Below are 16996 nucleotides of genomic sequence, written 5' to 3'. Positions count from 1 at the left end.
TTCCAGACAAGGGAACTGAGGCCCAGAGAAGTGAAGTGATTTGCCCAAGTCACACAGCTGACAAGTAATAGTAATAATAATAATAATGTTGGTATTTGTTAAGCACTTGCTATGTGCCAAGCACTGTTGTAAGCGCTGGGGGAGACACAAGGCGATGAGGTTGTCCCACGTGGGGCTCATCGTCTTCATCCCCATTTTCCAGACAAGGGAACTGAGGCCCAGAGAAGTGAAGTGATTTGCCCAAGTCACACGGCTGACAGGTAATAGTAATAATGATAATAATAATGTTGGTATTTGTTAAGCGCTTGCTATGTGCCGAGCACTGTTGTAAGCGCTGGGGGAGACACAAGGCGATGAGGTTGTCCCCCGTGGGGCTCACCGTCTTCATCCCCATTTTGCAGACGAGGCCCAGAGAAGTGAGGTGGCTTGCCGAAGGTCACCCAGCTGACCAGGGGCGGAGGCGGGATTAGAACCCACGTCCTGCGCCTCCCCGGGCCCGTCCCCCTGAGGCGGCCGTGGCTCCGGCGCGTGGCCGCTAGGGGGCGGTGTCGCCGGCTTTATCCCCGGCCGGGATTCCCTCTTCCCGCCCGTGTCCTGCCGCACTGCGCGTCATCGGCCCAGTCCCGCCCCCCCCTCCCAGCGGGCGCAAGTCTCGCGAGACGTGAGGGAGCGCGGCGGCGCATGCGCGGCGGGGCCTGGGCCGGCACGAGGGGCGGCGAGCGGAGCGTGTAGAGGGGGGTGGGAGCTGCCTTCTCTCCCGTGTCCGCGCCCTCGGCCTCGCACAGGAGGCGGCTGGTGCTCGTCCCGGTTTTTTTTTCCTTCTTTCTTCCCCTCAGGCCGCCGGCGGCGGGGGTGGTTTTTCCTCGGCGCGGCTGAGGGGGCCGGTCCTGCCGGTCCCGGCCGGTCCTTGCCGGTCCCGGCCGGTCCTTGCCGGTCCCGGCCGGTCCTTGCCGGTCCCGCCCGGTCCTTGCCGGTCCGGTCCGGTCCGGTCCGGTCCTCCGTCGGTCCCTCCCTGCCTCACCATCCCGCTCCGCGCCGCCGCGGTGGGCGGCCCCGGCCCCGGCCCGGGGCCCGGGGTTCCGTCGTCGGGAGGACGCCGCCGCCGCCGCCGAGGCGAGGAGGAGGAGGAGGAGGAGGAGAAGAAGAAGAAGATGTCCGGCAAGCGGCCGCGCCCGGGGGGCGACTTCTTGTCGTCGCCGCCGCCGCCGCCGCCGCCGCCGCCGCTGCCCCCCGTGCCGCCGCCGCCGCCGCCGCCGCTGCCGCCCGCCTCGCCGCCCCCGCCGCCCCCGCCGCCCCCCGAGCCGGTGCCCGAGCCGGTGCTGGAGCAGTGGCGCTACGGCCACGAGAGCGACTGGCAGTGGGGGCTGCGCCGCACCTTCATCTGCCGCCACCTGCACAGCTACCCGGGGGCCGCGCTCGACCAGCTCCTGGCCCTCTCCGCCGCCTGGACCAACCACGTCTTCATGGGCTGCAGGTGACGGGCCCGGGGAGAGGCCACATGGCGGGGGGACCGGGACAGCGAGGGGGAGGGGCCGCCCCGCCCGCCCCATCCCCGCCCACCTCTGTCCTTCCCTCTGCCCCTTCATCCCTCCGCCCTAACTCTCTTTTCCTCCATTCCCCCCTCTGGCCCTCAGCTTTTCCGTCCATCCCTCTGGCCCTGCATTCCCCCTCCCGTCCCTCTGTCTCTCCGTGTCCCCATCCGTTCCTCTGTGTCTCCATTCCTCTATCCGTCCCTCTGGCCTTCCATTCCTCCGTCCGTCCGTCCCTCTGGCCCGCCATTCCCCCTTCCATCCATCCCTCTGTCTCTCCATTTCCCCGACCATCCCACTGGCCCTGCAGTCCTCCATCCGTCCCTCTGTCTCTCCATTCCTCCATCCGTTCCTCTGTCTCTCCATTCCTCCGTCCGTTCCTCTGTCCCTACATTCCTCCGTCCGTTCCTCTGTCCCTACATTCCTCCGTCCGTTCCTCCGTCCCTACATTCCTCCGTCCGTTCCTCTGTCCCTACATTCCTCCATACGTTCCTCTGTCCCTACATTCCTCCATACGTTCCTCTGTCCCTACATTCCTCCATACGTTCCTCTGTCCCTACATTCCTCCATACGTTCCTCTGTCCCTACATTCCGCCATACGTTCCTCTGTCCCTCCATTCCTCCATACGTCCCTCTGGCTCTCCATTCCTCCATCCATCCCTCTGGCCCTCCATTCCTCCGTCCGTTCCTCTGTCCCTCCATTCTTCCATACATCCCTCTGGCCCTCCATTCCTCCTTCCGTTCCTCTGTCCCTCCATTCCTCCATACATCCTTCTGGCCCTCCACTCCCCCATCCGTTCCTCTGGCCCTCCACTCCCCCATCCATCCCTCTGTCTCTACATTCCAACATCCATTCCTCTGTCTCTCCATTCCTCCGTCTGTTCCTCTGTCTTCATTCTTCCATCAGTCCCTCTGTCTCTCCACTCCCCCATCCATCCCATTGGCCCTCCATTCCCCCATCCGTCCCTCTGGCTCTCCATTCCCCCATCCGTCCCTCTGGCCCTCCATTCCCCCATCCGTCCCTCTGGCCCTCCATTCCCTCATCCGTTCCTCTGGCCTCCATTCCTCCATCCGTCCCTCTGTCTCTCCATTCCTCCGTTCCTCCATTCCTCCATCCCTCCATCTGTTGTTCTATTCCTCCACCCACTCCTCCGTCTGTCCTTCTATTTCTCCAGCCATCCTTCCATCTGTCCCTCCATCCATCCCTACATCTGTCCCTCATTCCTCTACCCATCCCTTCATCTGTCCCCCCATCTGTCTCTCCATTCCTCTGTTCCTCCATTCCTCCATCCCTCTGTCCATTCCAGTACCCATCCCTCTGCTCCTCCACTCCTCCATCCATCCCTCTGTCCCTCCATCCCTCTGTCCATTCCACTACCCATCCCTCTGTTCCTCCAGTCCTCCGTCCATCCCTCTGTCCCTTCATTCATCCATCTATCCCTCTACTCCTCCATCCTTCCCTCTGCTACTTGGCCCGGGCCTGGAGTGTTATCCGTGGGCCGGGCTGGGAAGGGGCCATCCGCAATCCTCCCCCCCGTGCCCAAGTGTGTCTGTGCCTCATCTCCTCGATGACCGAGAAACCGGAGGGCATCCACTGACTGCCCCAGCATCCAAAGTGATGCTGCTTTTTGCCCCCAAAAGAATGTGCTGCCCCAAAGTAGGAGGTCCCCCTCTTCTTCTTTAGGGAAAGAGGGTGCCATTCAAAAGGGCTTCTCTCTCGGTCCTTTGGTACTCAGCGGAATCTGCGATAGACGGTCAGATCGGCCCTTACTGCCTTCAGGTGCATCAGAGGGCTTGCCCAGATGTTATCGCCAGTTCCCTGTGGGGCCAGTCGCTTCCACTCCCTCCAGAAGCCGCCAGTGTGCCCTGTTGCCTGTGCGAGCCAAGCCAAGGCCAGCAGGCCAGCCTAACGTTACCAGGTTAGGATTCCAGCAGCGTAGATTAGACCTCATTTTCAAAGGACTCTACCTGAGTTCATGCCGCTTCGCCTTAAAAACCTAGAGCCAGCGTAAGTGCTCCCAGATTCCTAATGACAGAAGACATTGTGTTGCGGGGCATGGCAGCCTCCTAGCCATAGAAAAATTCAGTTCCATCTGATGCCAGTTGCCCCAGGACCTGCTGCCCGTGGAGAGAATTAATGGCAGACTGACGTGTGAAGATGTAACCATCAAATTTTAATATGGCAGACGCACGGTGTTTCGTTAATAAGGTGGATCGGTCTGCTTTAAAATGGCCAGGCAGAGAGACTTCCAATTGTTTACATGTAAAATAATAATTAGCTCCGAGTGGGGCGGGATGGAAAAGGATGAACCACATGGCAACACTGAAAGCGTACCCCGGGCACGTAGAAATGGTGAGCTGGCCTCGCCTTAGAGGAGAGCTCGATGGCTCCAAAGTTAAGTTGGACATTTTTGTTAGAGTCCAGCTTTTCTGTCGGTGGAGGCGTCCAACTCCAGTAGAGATGGTGGGCAGTATACCTGAAAATAGGAGCGTGGCCTCAGAATTCCACCGAAAACAAGTACTCTTATTGCATTTCCGAAGTCACTTGATCATCTGTTGGATTTTTGCAGGGGGAAGGACTTAGAATCTTGGAAACTAGGGTCTGGATGGTGGGACCTTGAAGTCATCGATCATCCCCATGGCCTAATGGAAAGAGCATGGGCGGGAAGGCAGAGACCTGGCTTCTAGCCCTGGTTCTGAGTGCTCCATGACCTTGGGCGAGACAGTGAACCTCTCTGTGCCTCAGTGCCTTCAGCTCCACAGTGGAGATGAGGGACCGGCTCTCTCTCCCCGTTAAGCCGTCAGCCCTGTGCGGGATTGAGGTCTGTGTCTGATCTCATCGTCCTCGCGTCTGCCCCAGTGCTCGGCACGTACGTAACGAGCCCTCAGTAGATACCATCATTATCCCCCGCTCTAGTCTGTCGGTGCCTTATAGCTAACTTTTAATTTCTCCTGCCCATTTTAAGACTATTTCTTCCTCTTGTTCTCTACTCAGTGGAGATGGAGAAAACTGACATTCCTGGATCAAGTTGAGGACATAGAGGAAGAGAAGCTATGCAGCTCATGCCCTTTAAGGAAGACTTCTCATCTCCTTACTTGAAGATGAGACCCAGTGCTGATAATCCCTTCCAAGTTCCAAGCGTTGAGGCGAAGCTAGCAGAGTCCGAAGTCCAGTACCAGGGAGCTAGAAGTGTACGCCAACTTGGTAGTAGCTGTGATTTGTGTGAAACGGTGCTGGATGCTTTCCTCTGAATCTTATCTGGAAGAGTAGGCAAGGCTTCCCAAATGGATGATTGAGCCTCTTGGGGCCAGCTTTGTGTTCTTTTTAGCCGTAAACTTTTGGAATGTAACGGATCTCTCAGGATTTCGGGGCCGGGGGTAGACGGTGGGGAGAGGGAGAGAGAGAGATTAACTAACCAGTAGACCCAGCAGATTTTAAGCACAATCCAAATGGTAGCATTCGGCCATTTGGCTTCCAACACCACGCCACATCGTGGCCAGCCCGATTGCCTTCTACGAGAAACGCATAGCAAAACCATAGTTTTGCCTCAGAGTTGTAGACTTCTTGGTGGAATGCAGAATTGGGTAAATGAGTGTGTCATCTCACTTCCCTTGAGGGCAGGGCCCATGTCCCAGTCACTTGTATTTATGGAGCGCTTACTCTGTGCAGAGCACTGTCCTAAGTGCTCGGGAGAGTACAGTATAACAGACGTGTTCCCAGCTTACAGTGTCTCGAGTTTCTCTTCCTCACTCAAGTGCCAAAACTCCAAAGCCATGAATACCATAAATGCCATTAATGCTTATTAAAATGTAGTTTTGGTAGGTAAGAGTACTGGGTTTAGGAGGGGAGAAAAGATCTAAAACGAATAGCCACGGTCCCCACCCTCACTGTTACAGGGCGGTGCACAGTGGTAGAGACTGGAGGAAGCAGCCCAAGATGGGTGGCATGTAGAAAATACCGGGGGAACCCATCGATGGATCAGTCAACCAACCAGTTGTATTTATGGAATGCTTATTGTGGGCAGAGCACTGTACTGAGTGCTAGTAATAAGACAGCAGTCACTAGGGAGGCAGTGTGAAAAGAACGGTGTCCATCAGACAGTCTTTTCAGGGGGAATTAGATGTCCCTGCCGTGTTAGGGCTCGCCCTTAAAACGTAGAGGACATCGGCAGATGAAAACATTGTCTGCGGCAATTTATCTTCTGCCTCCCCCACTAGTCCTAAGGTGATGGGAGGCTGGATCGTGCTGGGTCGGTGGCCGGGGGAGATGAGCCCGTCGTAGTGCAGAGCGTGTGAGACACCTGGTAGTAGTGTGTGAATAGGAAACCCTTGTGAAATAGTTTCTTTCCTTTTCAGATGTGAACTTGGTGGGCCATCCCAGAAGGGGAGTCTTGGGGTTCTCTGCGACGCAGAAGGTCCATTTGATCATTCTGCCATGTGCCGTTTCAATAAGTACGGCGGTAATTGGTTAAGAGCTTACTGTGCGTCGAGCCCTCGGGTAGATGCTTGTTCATCGGGACGGACGCGGTCTCGGTCCCACTTGGGGCTCATGGTCGAAATAGGAGGGGGGGGGGTCTTATTTTAACAGCGGGGGCCACGGTGGTTTGATTTCTGACGTGAGGCGTCTTGTACATTAAGGTGCTGATGAAGTAATTCTGTCAGTGCGAATCCCTGTCAGTCCATGCCCAATTTTCAAGTGCTAGTTTTCTTTCTCTCGAACTGAATCCTTGGAACAACTTATTGTCCTTCCTACTTTGCTTTAAACCTGCAGTTTTACACCTTGACTATGCTTCCTGTTCCTTTGAATTTAATTTCTGTCTACATGTACTGAAAATAATTGGAGAATTGGAGGTAGTGTTACAACTTTATAACCATCGAATTTTAAATAGTCAGCATAGCTCACATTTTATACCCTGAACGAATTCTGTTTGCGAAGCATTATCGATTGCTTAGATTATCTAGAGGAACGAAGCATGTGGGTTAAAAAAATGAAAGAGCGAGTACACTGTGTCTACCATTTGTCAGAATGTCCATTGTTTTCTGTTTTATTAAAGTGAAGCTCCTTGAAAGCAGGGGGCATGTGCTTTTGCCAGTCAGATATTTTAATGACTACATCGCCCATCACTAGTGTTTATTGGGCCCTTATTCAGTGCAAGTCATTTTTATTTAGTTCTTGGCAGAGTAGCGTAGAGTCAGTATTCATTCAATCGTAATTATTTATTAAGTCTGTGTGCAAAGCACTGTACTAAGAACTTGGGAGAGTACAGTGTAACAATAAACAGATGCATTCCCCGCCCACAGACATGATCTTTATCTTCTTCAGCACAGTATCTAGCACCCAGGGGTGACCTAACTGTTGATGGTTTAATAATGGAATGCTGATTCACTTGTGAAAATCAGCCAGTGGTATTTATTGAGCGCTTACTATATGCAGAGCACTGGTACCACGCACTTGGGAGAGCACACTGCAGAAGAGTTAGTGGAGCCCATTCCCCTGCCAAAACGAGCTTTCACATTTGACTCTTGCACGTTTATCTGTATCGGCAGCTTGCATGGTGTGGAAGGAAATTATTATTTCAGGGGAAATGTCCAGGTGTGTTTTGGATCAGAAATGGGACTCTATGATGTCACGTATAGAAGTTCAGAACGTGGAGGGTGGGCGAGCCTGGGGCTGTGAGCCTGGGGTGGCCATTACTCCCAGGCCCGGTCTGGGCCTCGGATAGGGTCCGGTGAGCCTTGCTGACCCAAGCCTCTGCATCATGGTGAAAGCCTGGGAGGCCTGGGTTCTCACGATTACCTGTAGTAGCAAGAGGCAAAAAGGGTGCATGTGGGAGCCCAGAAACTTAGTGGAGGATGAATTCAAAATTTGAGTGGTAATTAGGGAAGCAAAGGAAGTTTTCTGTTACACCCTGGAGTTCTTTGCGTGAAAATGGACTTAAACCTGAAAGCGGAGGGCCTACCATTAACCACCTGGAGGATTTCTCTTTGTCTAATAATAAAGAAATAAATAATAATAATGGCCTAGTGGCTAGAGCTCAGTCTTGGGATTCAGAAGGACCTGGTTGCTAATCCTGAATCCACCACTTGTCTGCTGTGTGACCTTGGGCGAGCCACTTAATTTCTCTGAAACTTAGTTGTTACATCTTTTAAATGGGGATTAAGACTGTGCGTCCCATGTGGGACTTGAACTGTGTCCAACCTGATTTTGGTTTTCCTAGAGAGCAGTGAGGGAACCTCAGGACTCAAAAATGGATGGGATCCGATCCCAGCAGGGGATCTTGGGGCAGCGGAACAGCACTGTGACGCCATGAGACAGGGCTGTCTTCATCAGCACCATCCATTGCTTTAACTTCAAGATTAATCAATCAGGCCACGGTATTGACGACTGGGTTCAGTTCCAGGTCGCGAGTCTTTCAAATCATCCCAGCAGGCTTGGCGGATGGTGGGCCAGTGAGGAAGGATTATTCCCAGCAAAGGAGTGAAATGGTTCATTAGAAATGTATCTAGTTGACTCTTGGGCAAAGGGTGGCCGGTGCCCATGGAACAGTGGGCAAAGCAGGGCTGACGAACGCATGGACTGATGAACTGCGCTGCCAAAATGCATTTCTTGGAAAAGAGCTTGCTTGCGTCATTAGCAAAAGATAGTGGACCAGTTTCTGCGGAGAGGGATTTATTTTCAAGCTCTTGGTAGGCTTTTTGTCTGCAGCCTTCTCCTAGTCCAGCCTTAGTTCCCTAATGCCGGTAAGTTACTACATCAAGAGAGTCTGTTTTTATGGAATCGAAAGAGCTTGGTTTTACAGCCTTGGACTAAAATAGCCTTCTGGAAGTAAGGTGATGGTTCGACTCAACATTAATACGTGACTTTTTAAGAGCGAGTGGGGAAAGGTCCTCATTACGGAAGTTACTGCTCGGGGACACCACCAAGACGTTGAAGAATGCCAAGTCTGCTGGTAGTTTTTGAACGAAGGAGGGGTCTGGGTTTTGTCATCATCGTTGCTTGCCTAAGAAATCAGGTTTAAACCCTGAAGGGGAGGGCCAGTGTGCCCAAGATCTGGTCTGCATGGCCTGTTTTAGAGCAAATAGGATTCACATTTCTACACCGCTGTGGAAGTAAATGGGTCACTTGCTTAGGTAGCACCTACTGTGTGTCTAGCTGTCTGTCTGTACACTGCCCCGTAGGTGAATTCCCTGTGAAAAGCAGCCATGGTTTCATTAATTATAATTCATTATAGTAATTGTAATTCATTATAATATATACTATAAATCATTGTATTACATATTTCATGGTAGTAATGGTATTTGTTATGCGCTTACTGTGTGCCAGGCACTATACTAAGCGCTGGGATAGATACAAAGCAAATTGGGTCGGACACAGTCCCTGTTCTACATTGGGCTCACAGTCTTAATCCCCTCTTTACAGATGAGGTAACTGAGGCACAGAGATGTGAAATGATTCGCCCAAGGTCCCACAGCAGAAAAGTGGAGGTGCGGGGATTAGAACCCTTCTGATTCCCTGGCCTATCCACTAGGCCACGGTGGTAGGGCCAGAAACGGGAATTGCCCTGACAAGTAATGAAAACCAAAGTGGACCTGTGGGAAGTGAATGGTTGGTGTTGCTGCCGCTCTTCTTGATTCCAGAGGCAAGACCAATCTGAAAGTGCCAGCTGGCTTTTCGGTATTACCCATAGTGCCACCCCTGGTGCCCACTGAAGTGGAGAGGCCACAGGCTCTTTCTCCCATCCCTTAGCCCATTTGGCATCACGGGGGGGCGGGGGCGTTGGAGGACTGGGGAAGGGCACGGTAGCTTTTCATGGTTCAATTGGAGCTCCCCCCTTTTTTTTTCCTGCAAACAATTTGACCATTTCCAGTTCCTCTCTCTGCAGCTGTTGTTCATCTTCTGGGCCTTCTTCCCTTCCCCTTCCCTCCCCCATAAGGTGTCAGCCAGCTTTTCCAGGAAAGTAGTTGCTCTTACTCATGTTTTGGGAGGACAGATACATGCTGAACTATTCAAACTTGGAGCATTTTCGAAAACTCCAGATTGGCGGGCTCCCTGCCCTGTTGGTCCTTGGGCCATAGTTGCCGAAAGCAGCAGGGGCCCCAAGCGGAAGGCGCTGTCACTGACTTTGCCTGGGTTCCTGCCGTGCATCGTTTCTGGCTACTCTACAATGCAGGCATCCATGGCATCCATTTTTAACTGGCACATGGTCATTAGAGACCCCCTCCCCACCCAGGTTAGAGAGTTGCTCTGGATTTACAAGCATAGTAGAGCTGTTTGTGTTTTGTTTTCATGTTTCATCACTCCTGATGTGTTGGTCACCAATCCCTCCTCCACACTTAAATTCTCAGATTGTGAGCTTCTCCCACCAAGGGACAGGGCCATGTCTAATTCCCGCTCATCTTATCCCACCATGACTACTAGAAGCAGCGTGGCTCAGTGGAAAGAGCACTGGCTTTGGAGTCAGAGGTCATGGGTTCGAATCCCTGCTCGGCCACATGTCAGCTGTGTGACTTTGGGCAAGTCGCTTAACTTCTCGGTGCCTCAGTTACCTCATCTGTAAAATGGGGATTAAGACTGTGAGCCCCACTTGGGACAACCTGATTCCCCTGTGTCTACCCCAGCGCTTAGAACAGTGCTCGGCACATAGTAAGTGCTTAACAAATACCAACATTATTATTATTATTACTGCGTCAGCCTTCTTGCTGACCTCCCTGCCTCTTGTCTCTCCCCACTCCAGTCGTATTTCACCCTGCTGCCCGGATCATTTTTCTAGAAAACCGTTCAATCCATGTTTCCCCATCCTCCGGAGTCTCCAATGGTCACCCGTCCCCCTCAGGAACAAACGGGAACACCTTACCATCGACTTGAAAGCACTCAGTCACCTTGCCCCCTCCTACCTTACCTCTCTGGTTTCTTACTACAACCCAGCCCACACACCTTGCTCCTCTAATGCCAACCTACTGACTATACCTCGATCTCATCTATCTCATCGCCTATCCCTCACCCATGTTCCACCTCTCGCCTGGAACTCTCTCTATCTTCCCCCTTCCCCCGGTATCCAACAGCCAGTCATTTTCCTCACCTTCAAAGCACACCTCCTCCAAGAGGTTTTCCCCAACTAAGCCCTCATTTCCTCTTCTCACACTCCTTCCTGCATTGCCCTTGCACCCTTTATTCATCTCACCTTCAGTCCCACTGCACTTAGGTGTGCATCTATAATTTATATTAATATCTGTCTCTCCCTCTAGACTAACCTCCTTGCGGGCAGGGAATGTATATACCAGCTCTCTTATAGTGTACTCTCCCAAGTGCTTAATGCAGTGCTCTGCACACAGTAAGCGCTCAATAAATACCATTGATTGCTTGGTTTGATCTGTTTGGTTGATTTGCTTAGTACAGTGCCTGGCACACAGTAAATATGTTTAGAATTATGAGCAGAACTGAAATATTACAGGATTAACCACCTATTTAAAAACTGTTTTAGGCTTTAATTTTTTTTTGTTTTCCATTTTTAACATAAATTTTTTTGAAACATAGGTATAGCCCACGGTTGATGGAAAAAATTCTCCAGATGGCTGAAGGTATTGATATCGGGGAGATGCCTTCATATGAGCTGGTGCTACCTGATCCTCCCAAGGCTCCTAAACGACCCCTGTCTCCACTTGCAGGTGAGTACATTTCTGTTCCCTTGCCAAGGCAAGATCCTTTTCTGCCATGGCCGATGTTACCTCAGTTTCCCAGCGCACTTAGTACGATTGACCTCATATTATCAAAGTGTTAGTTATTTCCAACCCTGATCATTGAAAGGGTAAAGGTAATAGAACTCTGGCATTTTGGTGTTCTTCTCTGGTTTTGAAGGAAATGGGTCATGAAATATAATTTTCCATTATATAGAATTCTCTCCCTGCTCTTGATTTCCATTTATCCTTTTGTCTAACATGGCTGTGCCTGTATTCTTTTCCTCCAAGGGTAGGGGAAAGTTTTTAAAAAATTTCAGCATAGCTTTTAGTCTCTACCTTTTTAGATTCATTGTCACAGGAAAAGAGATGTTAAAAGTGACAGTGACCGTAAAGACCACTGGGGACTTGTGTTGCAGACTGTGATATGCACCTGGTGTTGGAAAGAAATTGATTTTTGCTCTTAAATCTGCCGCCTGAGCCTCTTGCTGTAGGCAGCCACCCAAAATGCACAGGCCCTAGACATGATTGGTCAGTGGCTTACTGGAGACTTGAATGAAGTTTTTTTTTAAATCCGATCTCCTGATATTTTTCCAAATGTGAAAATGACAACATTAAACACTGGAACGTAGTTTGAATATTTTGACAACAACATTTACATTCTGTACAGTAAAAGCTCTCATCATAAATAAAACTAGCCAATATTAGAAAATACCTGGTTCAGTGTTGTTGAATCTTGTAGACATGTAGTATCTTTTTCTGCAGGACTTGAGAATTGTATTAGAGGCAGATGACTAGTGTTCAGAAAAGATTCGCCACCCTAAGTCAGCATCTTAGACTTCAGTATTCAGGTTTTTGAAGGAGTCGCACATTAGGTCTCAAAGCACGCCTTTTTATTTTCCGAGTCACAGCTACACAGAGGCTCCATTATTATAATAGTAGTAATAATTGTGGTATTTTCTTAAGTGTTTACTATGTGCCAAGCACTGTTCTAAGTGCTGGGGTAGATATAGGGTAATCAGGTTGGGCCCAGTCCATGTCACTCATGAGGCTCACAGTCTTAATTCCCATTTTACAGGTGAGGTAAGTGAGGCATTAGACAGTGAAGTGACTTGCCCAAGGTTACACAGCAGATCTGTGGCGGAGCTGGGATTAGAACCCATGCCCTCTGACTTTCAGGCCCAAGCTCTTTCCATTAGGCCACACTGCTTCTCATTTTGCTTTTCTCACACGGTCATCTTAGTTACAAGCACGTATTTTTGGTAGCGGGGACGTTGAGGGTGAAGGATGATCAAAGGGAGAAAGGGAGTGAGAGAGCTGGTGCCGTTACCGGGAGATATGCTACAGTTGCACGATTAGACAGAACAAGGTCATTGCGTGTCTGAATGCTACTTTTTCTTCCCCATCGGTTTGAAGAGGACCTCTGGATACTCTAGTTGAGAACCAGTGAACTCAACTGTCCTGGAGCTCTCTAGAGTTTTAATGGTTGTCATCCCTTCAGGCGACCATTTAAAGTTACTTTAATTGGTGATATGAGCTAACAAAGAAAGCAAGAAAGTTATTTAAAATAGTTTTTGATTGATTAAGGTTTGAACCTGCTGAGATAAATGTACTTAAATTTGGTCATCTGAGGACAGTTGGGTCGTTAGACCAAGATCGTTTCTAAGAAAATGGGGTTGGGGGGCCGCAAAAAAAAAAAGTACCGGAGCAGATGAGCCTTCTGTCTTCAAGAAGTATATGATCTAGTGATAGAAAAATGATTTTGTTGGAAAGCATCGTTTTGAACCGAGGCCAGTCAGAGACTGAAAAAGCTCTGACAATATAAGTGATGGGCTTAAATGTCACTCTTATTCCTGAATTTTTTCAAGAATTAAGTCTCAATTTTGAAATTGGTTCCTTATTTATAATTTGTCATATATGTTTCATTTAGAAATCTGAAGGTATGCTACTGTTCTAAAGTCTGCGTGGTCAGAGGACATTCATTTTTAATATCGAGAAGTCCATTTGAGTTACCCATTTCTCCTTGTATGCAAAGTGAATTATTTTCATTTACCTCTAATTATGTTGGCACTGATTTATACTGGATTATTCATCTGAAAACACATCAGCTGTGTTGCCTTTCAGTGGTGATGTATGATTCACCCGAGATGAAGCAAATCTTTTATCCATCTTTAACGTGCATGGTGAAGTTCACATACGATACTAACATGCATTTTGACCAGATTTTCCCTTCATCCATACGAGGGGCCCCAGGCCAGGGAATGTTGGGAATTGAACTGCCACTTCCCCCCGTCCATACTCGCTTCTAGACCACCGCACAACCGGTGACTCCCCGAAAGAGAGGGCGGTGAGGGCATAGTTTAATATCATCCCCCAGAGGCCGAAGGAAGAAGCCCTCCCCTGCGCTCCAAGAAGCGACTCCAGCGCTTAGTACAATGCTTTGCATACAGTAAGCACTCAATAAATACGAGTAAATGAATGAAGGGACTCTGATTTCAACTTGTGTTGCGGTTCCTCCAATGTGTTTGAATGTCCATCTTTACAAACAGCCTGTTAATGGCTGCATTAAGTCTGTTTTGGGGAAAACAGACTTAGGTTTGGGTGGCTAATGCCTGTCTGTGTTTCCCCGTTGGTTTGAAATGCCCTCTTTTTGGTAATGTGACATACATTTCATCACCCTACAGGTCAGAATCCTCCCAAGAGGCAAGCTTCCTCCAGGTTCCGTGGGCGACCCCGTTTTGAGCCCGTCCACTTTGTCGCTAGCAGTAATAAGGACGAAAGAAGGGAAGATCCTTCAGATGCTCAGACAAAGGAGTTGAGCGAACCGGTCAACTCCGCCGGCGTGTCGTCCGACAGCTATCCGGATTGCGTTCCCAACAACCTCGGTGGCCGAGAAGGGAATGCTCAGTATCCGGAGGGGGAGTGTTCTTTCCCCGGTAACCGGCCGGCGACGACCGGTGTGTTGTCTGATAGCGCGGAGACGGGTCAGCCCCTGTCATCCGAAACCTTTCCGGATGTGGTGGTGGCGGGGAAGCAGTACTTCATTGAGAGACTTGCCGCTGCTGTCAGGAAAAGCCTTTCCAATCCAGAGAAGAATTCAGGGTCTGATAAAATTAACTATACCTATTTGTTAACACGCTGCATACAGGCCTGCAAGACGAATCCCGAATACATCTATGCTTCCTTGAAAGAAATCCCCCCGGCCGACATCCCCAAAAACAAGAAACTTCTGACGGACGGGTACGCCTGCGAAGTCCGGTGCCAAAACGTCTACCTGACCACCGGCTACGCCGGCAGCAAAAACGGGTCGAGGGATCGAGCCACCGAGCTGGCCGTCAGGCTCCTGCAGAAACCCGTTGAAGTTCGGGTCATCCAGCGCAGGTTCAGACGTACCTGTCGGGATGACCTGGTGGTGTGTCAGGTGGGCGTTTCTTCCTACGATTTTCCTCCGGCTCTAAAAGCCCCCGAAGAGCTGCTGCCTGCCCGAGATCTGTCCGGGCTGCTGAGCTCCAACTCCGCCCAGGGTTCTGGCTCGTCCAAACACTGGACTAATTTCATTCTCATAGAAAATGCGAGCGATGCCATAGGGATCCTCAATAATTCTGCCTCGTTCAACAAGATGTCAGTCGAGTACAAGTACGACCTGATGCCAAACCGCACGTGGCGCTGCAGGGTGTACCTGCAGGACCACTGCTTGGCCGAAGGCTACGGGAGCAAGAAAACCAGCAAACACGCAGCTGCCGATGAAGCTCTGAGAATCCTTCAGAAGACCCAATCCAACATCCCGACCGTGAAGAGCACCCAGGTCCAGACGGTGGCCTACTCGCCCAGGGGCTGCAGCAAGAAGAAGGATCTGAAGGATCTCGTCGTGTACGAGAGCTCCTCGAATCCGGTGTGCACGCTCAACGACACTGCCCAGTTCAACAGGATGACGGTGGAGTACGTCTTCGAGAGGATGACGGGTCTCCGGTGGAAGTGCAAGGTGATCCTGGAGAACGAGTTTATCGCCGAAGCGGTGGGGATCAAGAAGAGCGTCAAACACGAGGCCGCGGAGGAGGCGGTGAAGATCCTGAAGAAGACCCAGCCGACCGTCATCAACAACTTGAAGAAAGGCACCGTCGAGGACGTGATCTCCAGAAACGAGATCCGGGGCCGCTCGGCCGACGAAGCTTACAAGCAGCAGATCAAAGAGGACAACATCGGGAATCAGCTTTTGCGAAAGATGGGCTGGACCGGCGGCGGTCTGGGCAAGTCCGGCGAAGGCATACGGGAACCCATCTCGGTCAAAGAGCAGCATAAGAGGGAAGGGCTGGGGCTGGACGTGGAGCGAGTCAATAAGATCGCCAAGAGGGACATCGAACAGATCATCCGAAACTACGCCCGCTCGGATAGCCATACCGATTTGACTTTCTCCACCGAACTGACCAACGACGAGAGGAAGCAGATCCATCAGATCGCCCAGAAGTATGGTCTGAAGAGTAAATCCCACGGAATCGGCCACGATCGGTTTCTGGTGGTAGGGCGGAAGAGGCGTAAGGAAGACCTGCTCGATCAGCTGAAACAAGAAGGCCAGGTCGGACACTATGAGCTCGTCATGCCCCAGGCCAATTAAGGCCCAGAACTGCTGTTCCTTTTCCCTCGCAAACACTTACCGGGACAGGTTGGTGATCTATGAATTAAAGAGAGAGATGCTGCATTTTCTGGTTGCAGGATATATTCATTTGAAGATTTTACTTTGCTCATTTAATTTCTAACGCTTGATTAGGCCAAGTTGGAACTCGAGAAGTTCCATCCCGTCGTACTAGCGTAATCCCCGAAGACGAGATAGTGCAGTTACTGTGTGTCTTTGATATTACTTGTCCCTTCATATTTTAATAGTTTGTGATAGCCGAAACACATGACCAACTCGAAAGGAATTCGACGTCATTTGAAATATGGTTCCCTTGTCTTTTGCCCCGGGAAAGGCATTTGCCATTTTTTTGAGCAGAGCGATTTGACAAAAGATATATATGTAAAGTTGGTATTAATGACAATAAAAGTTCGATTTTATTTCCAGAAATATGGGAAATGCCACATTATTTTGTATCAGATCCTTAATCTGTGTGAACCTCAGTATTCTAGACTGTCTAATGAAGTAAAATTGTCCCTTCTGTGTTGTGTATGCGTGTGTAAAGAAAGTTCTTTAATAGTCCCACAATATAATACTTTTCACGAAGTAATTTTTAGTATTACAGTTTAACTTCTACCACATGGCTTCAAGAGTTCTGAGTGATGGACAACCTTGAGCACATCCGGTTTCCAGCTTTGAATGATGCTCTTGTAACTCAGTCTGATTGGTAAGTGACAGTCGAGACTAATTCCAAACGCTTCACTGTTTTGTTTTTTACCTCTAGTTTATTATCTTACTGGTAAGACTACTGGAGAACTGTCTTTGCGGAATTGTAGTTGATATTTTTGTTGGGAGGATAATTGACATGGTCATGTTGAAATTGTGAAAAAGCTGAAAATTTGACTTATTACTACCTATTAGCTAATGTGGCTACATTAGCTCCACCTGCAGCCACATTTCCCCTTTGCACATGGTAGTTAGCTTCATTGGAATTGTACTTTCATTACCTTTGTTTACTGGAACCAGAACACTATTGGTAAAGTGGAAATTTTCCTTGCATAAATGTGCTTCCTGCCCTCCTTCTCTATTGTGTTCTTTGTCTGTCCTTAATCCTGATCGGAAGAAAGGTAAAAGGTAGGCTTGTGCCATTTTGATGGGTATTTCCTGTCTTGTTTTTTGTAGG

The 16996-nt window shown here is 50.0% G+C and overlaps 1 protein-coding gene across 2 annotated transcripts; it reads left to right on the top strand.

Moving 5' to 3' along the window:
• Nucleotides 1-1295: 1295 nt before the first annotated feature.
• Nucleotides 1296-16263, top strand: LOC100078683 (NF-kappa-B-repressing factor). Of its 2 annotated transcripts, XM_029067549.1 has the most exons (4): nucleotides 1394-1474; nucleotides 4525-4721; nucleotides 11065-11195; nucleotides 13889-16263. In XM_029067549.1, exons 3-4 carry the CDS (start codon nucleotides 11081-11083, stop codon nucleotides 15814-15816), a joined length of 2043 nt encoding a protein of 680 aa, XP_028923382.1. In that variant the 5' UTR covers nucleotides 1394-1474; nucleotides 4525-4721; nucleotides 11065-11080; the 3' UTR covers nucleotides 15817-16263. The 2 variants fall into 2 exon arrangements, with proteins under 2 accessions (XP_028923383.1, XP_028923382.1); XM_029067550.1 differs by lacking the exon at nucleotides 4525-4721 and having other exon boundaries at nucleotides 1296-1474.
• The last annotated feature ends 733 nt before the right edge of the window (nucleotides 16264-16996 follow it).

This window comes from Ornithorhynchus anatinus, chromosome 6 (genome assembly GCF_004115215.2).
Source record: "Ornithorhynchus anatinus isolate Pmale09 chromosome 6, mOrnAna1.pri.v4, whole genome shotgun sequence".
In the NCBI taxonomy this organism is placed as follows: Eukaryota; Metazoa; Chordata; class Mammalia; order Monotremata; family Ornithorhynchidae; genus Ornithorhynchus; species Ornithorhynchus anatinus.
The sequence above is the reverse complement of the archived record's forward strand: the minus strand, read 5'-3'. Positions and strand labels throughout refer to the sequence as shown.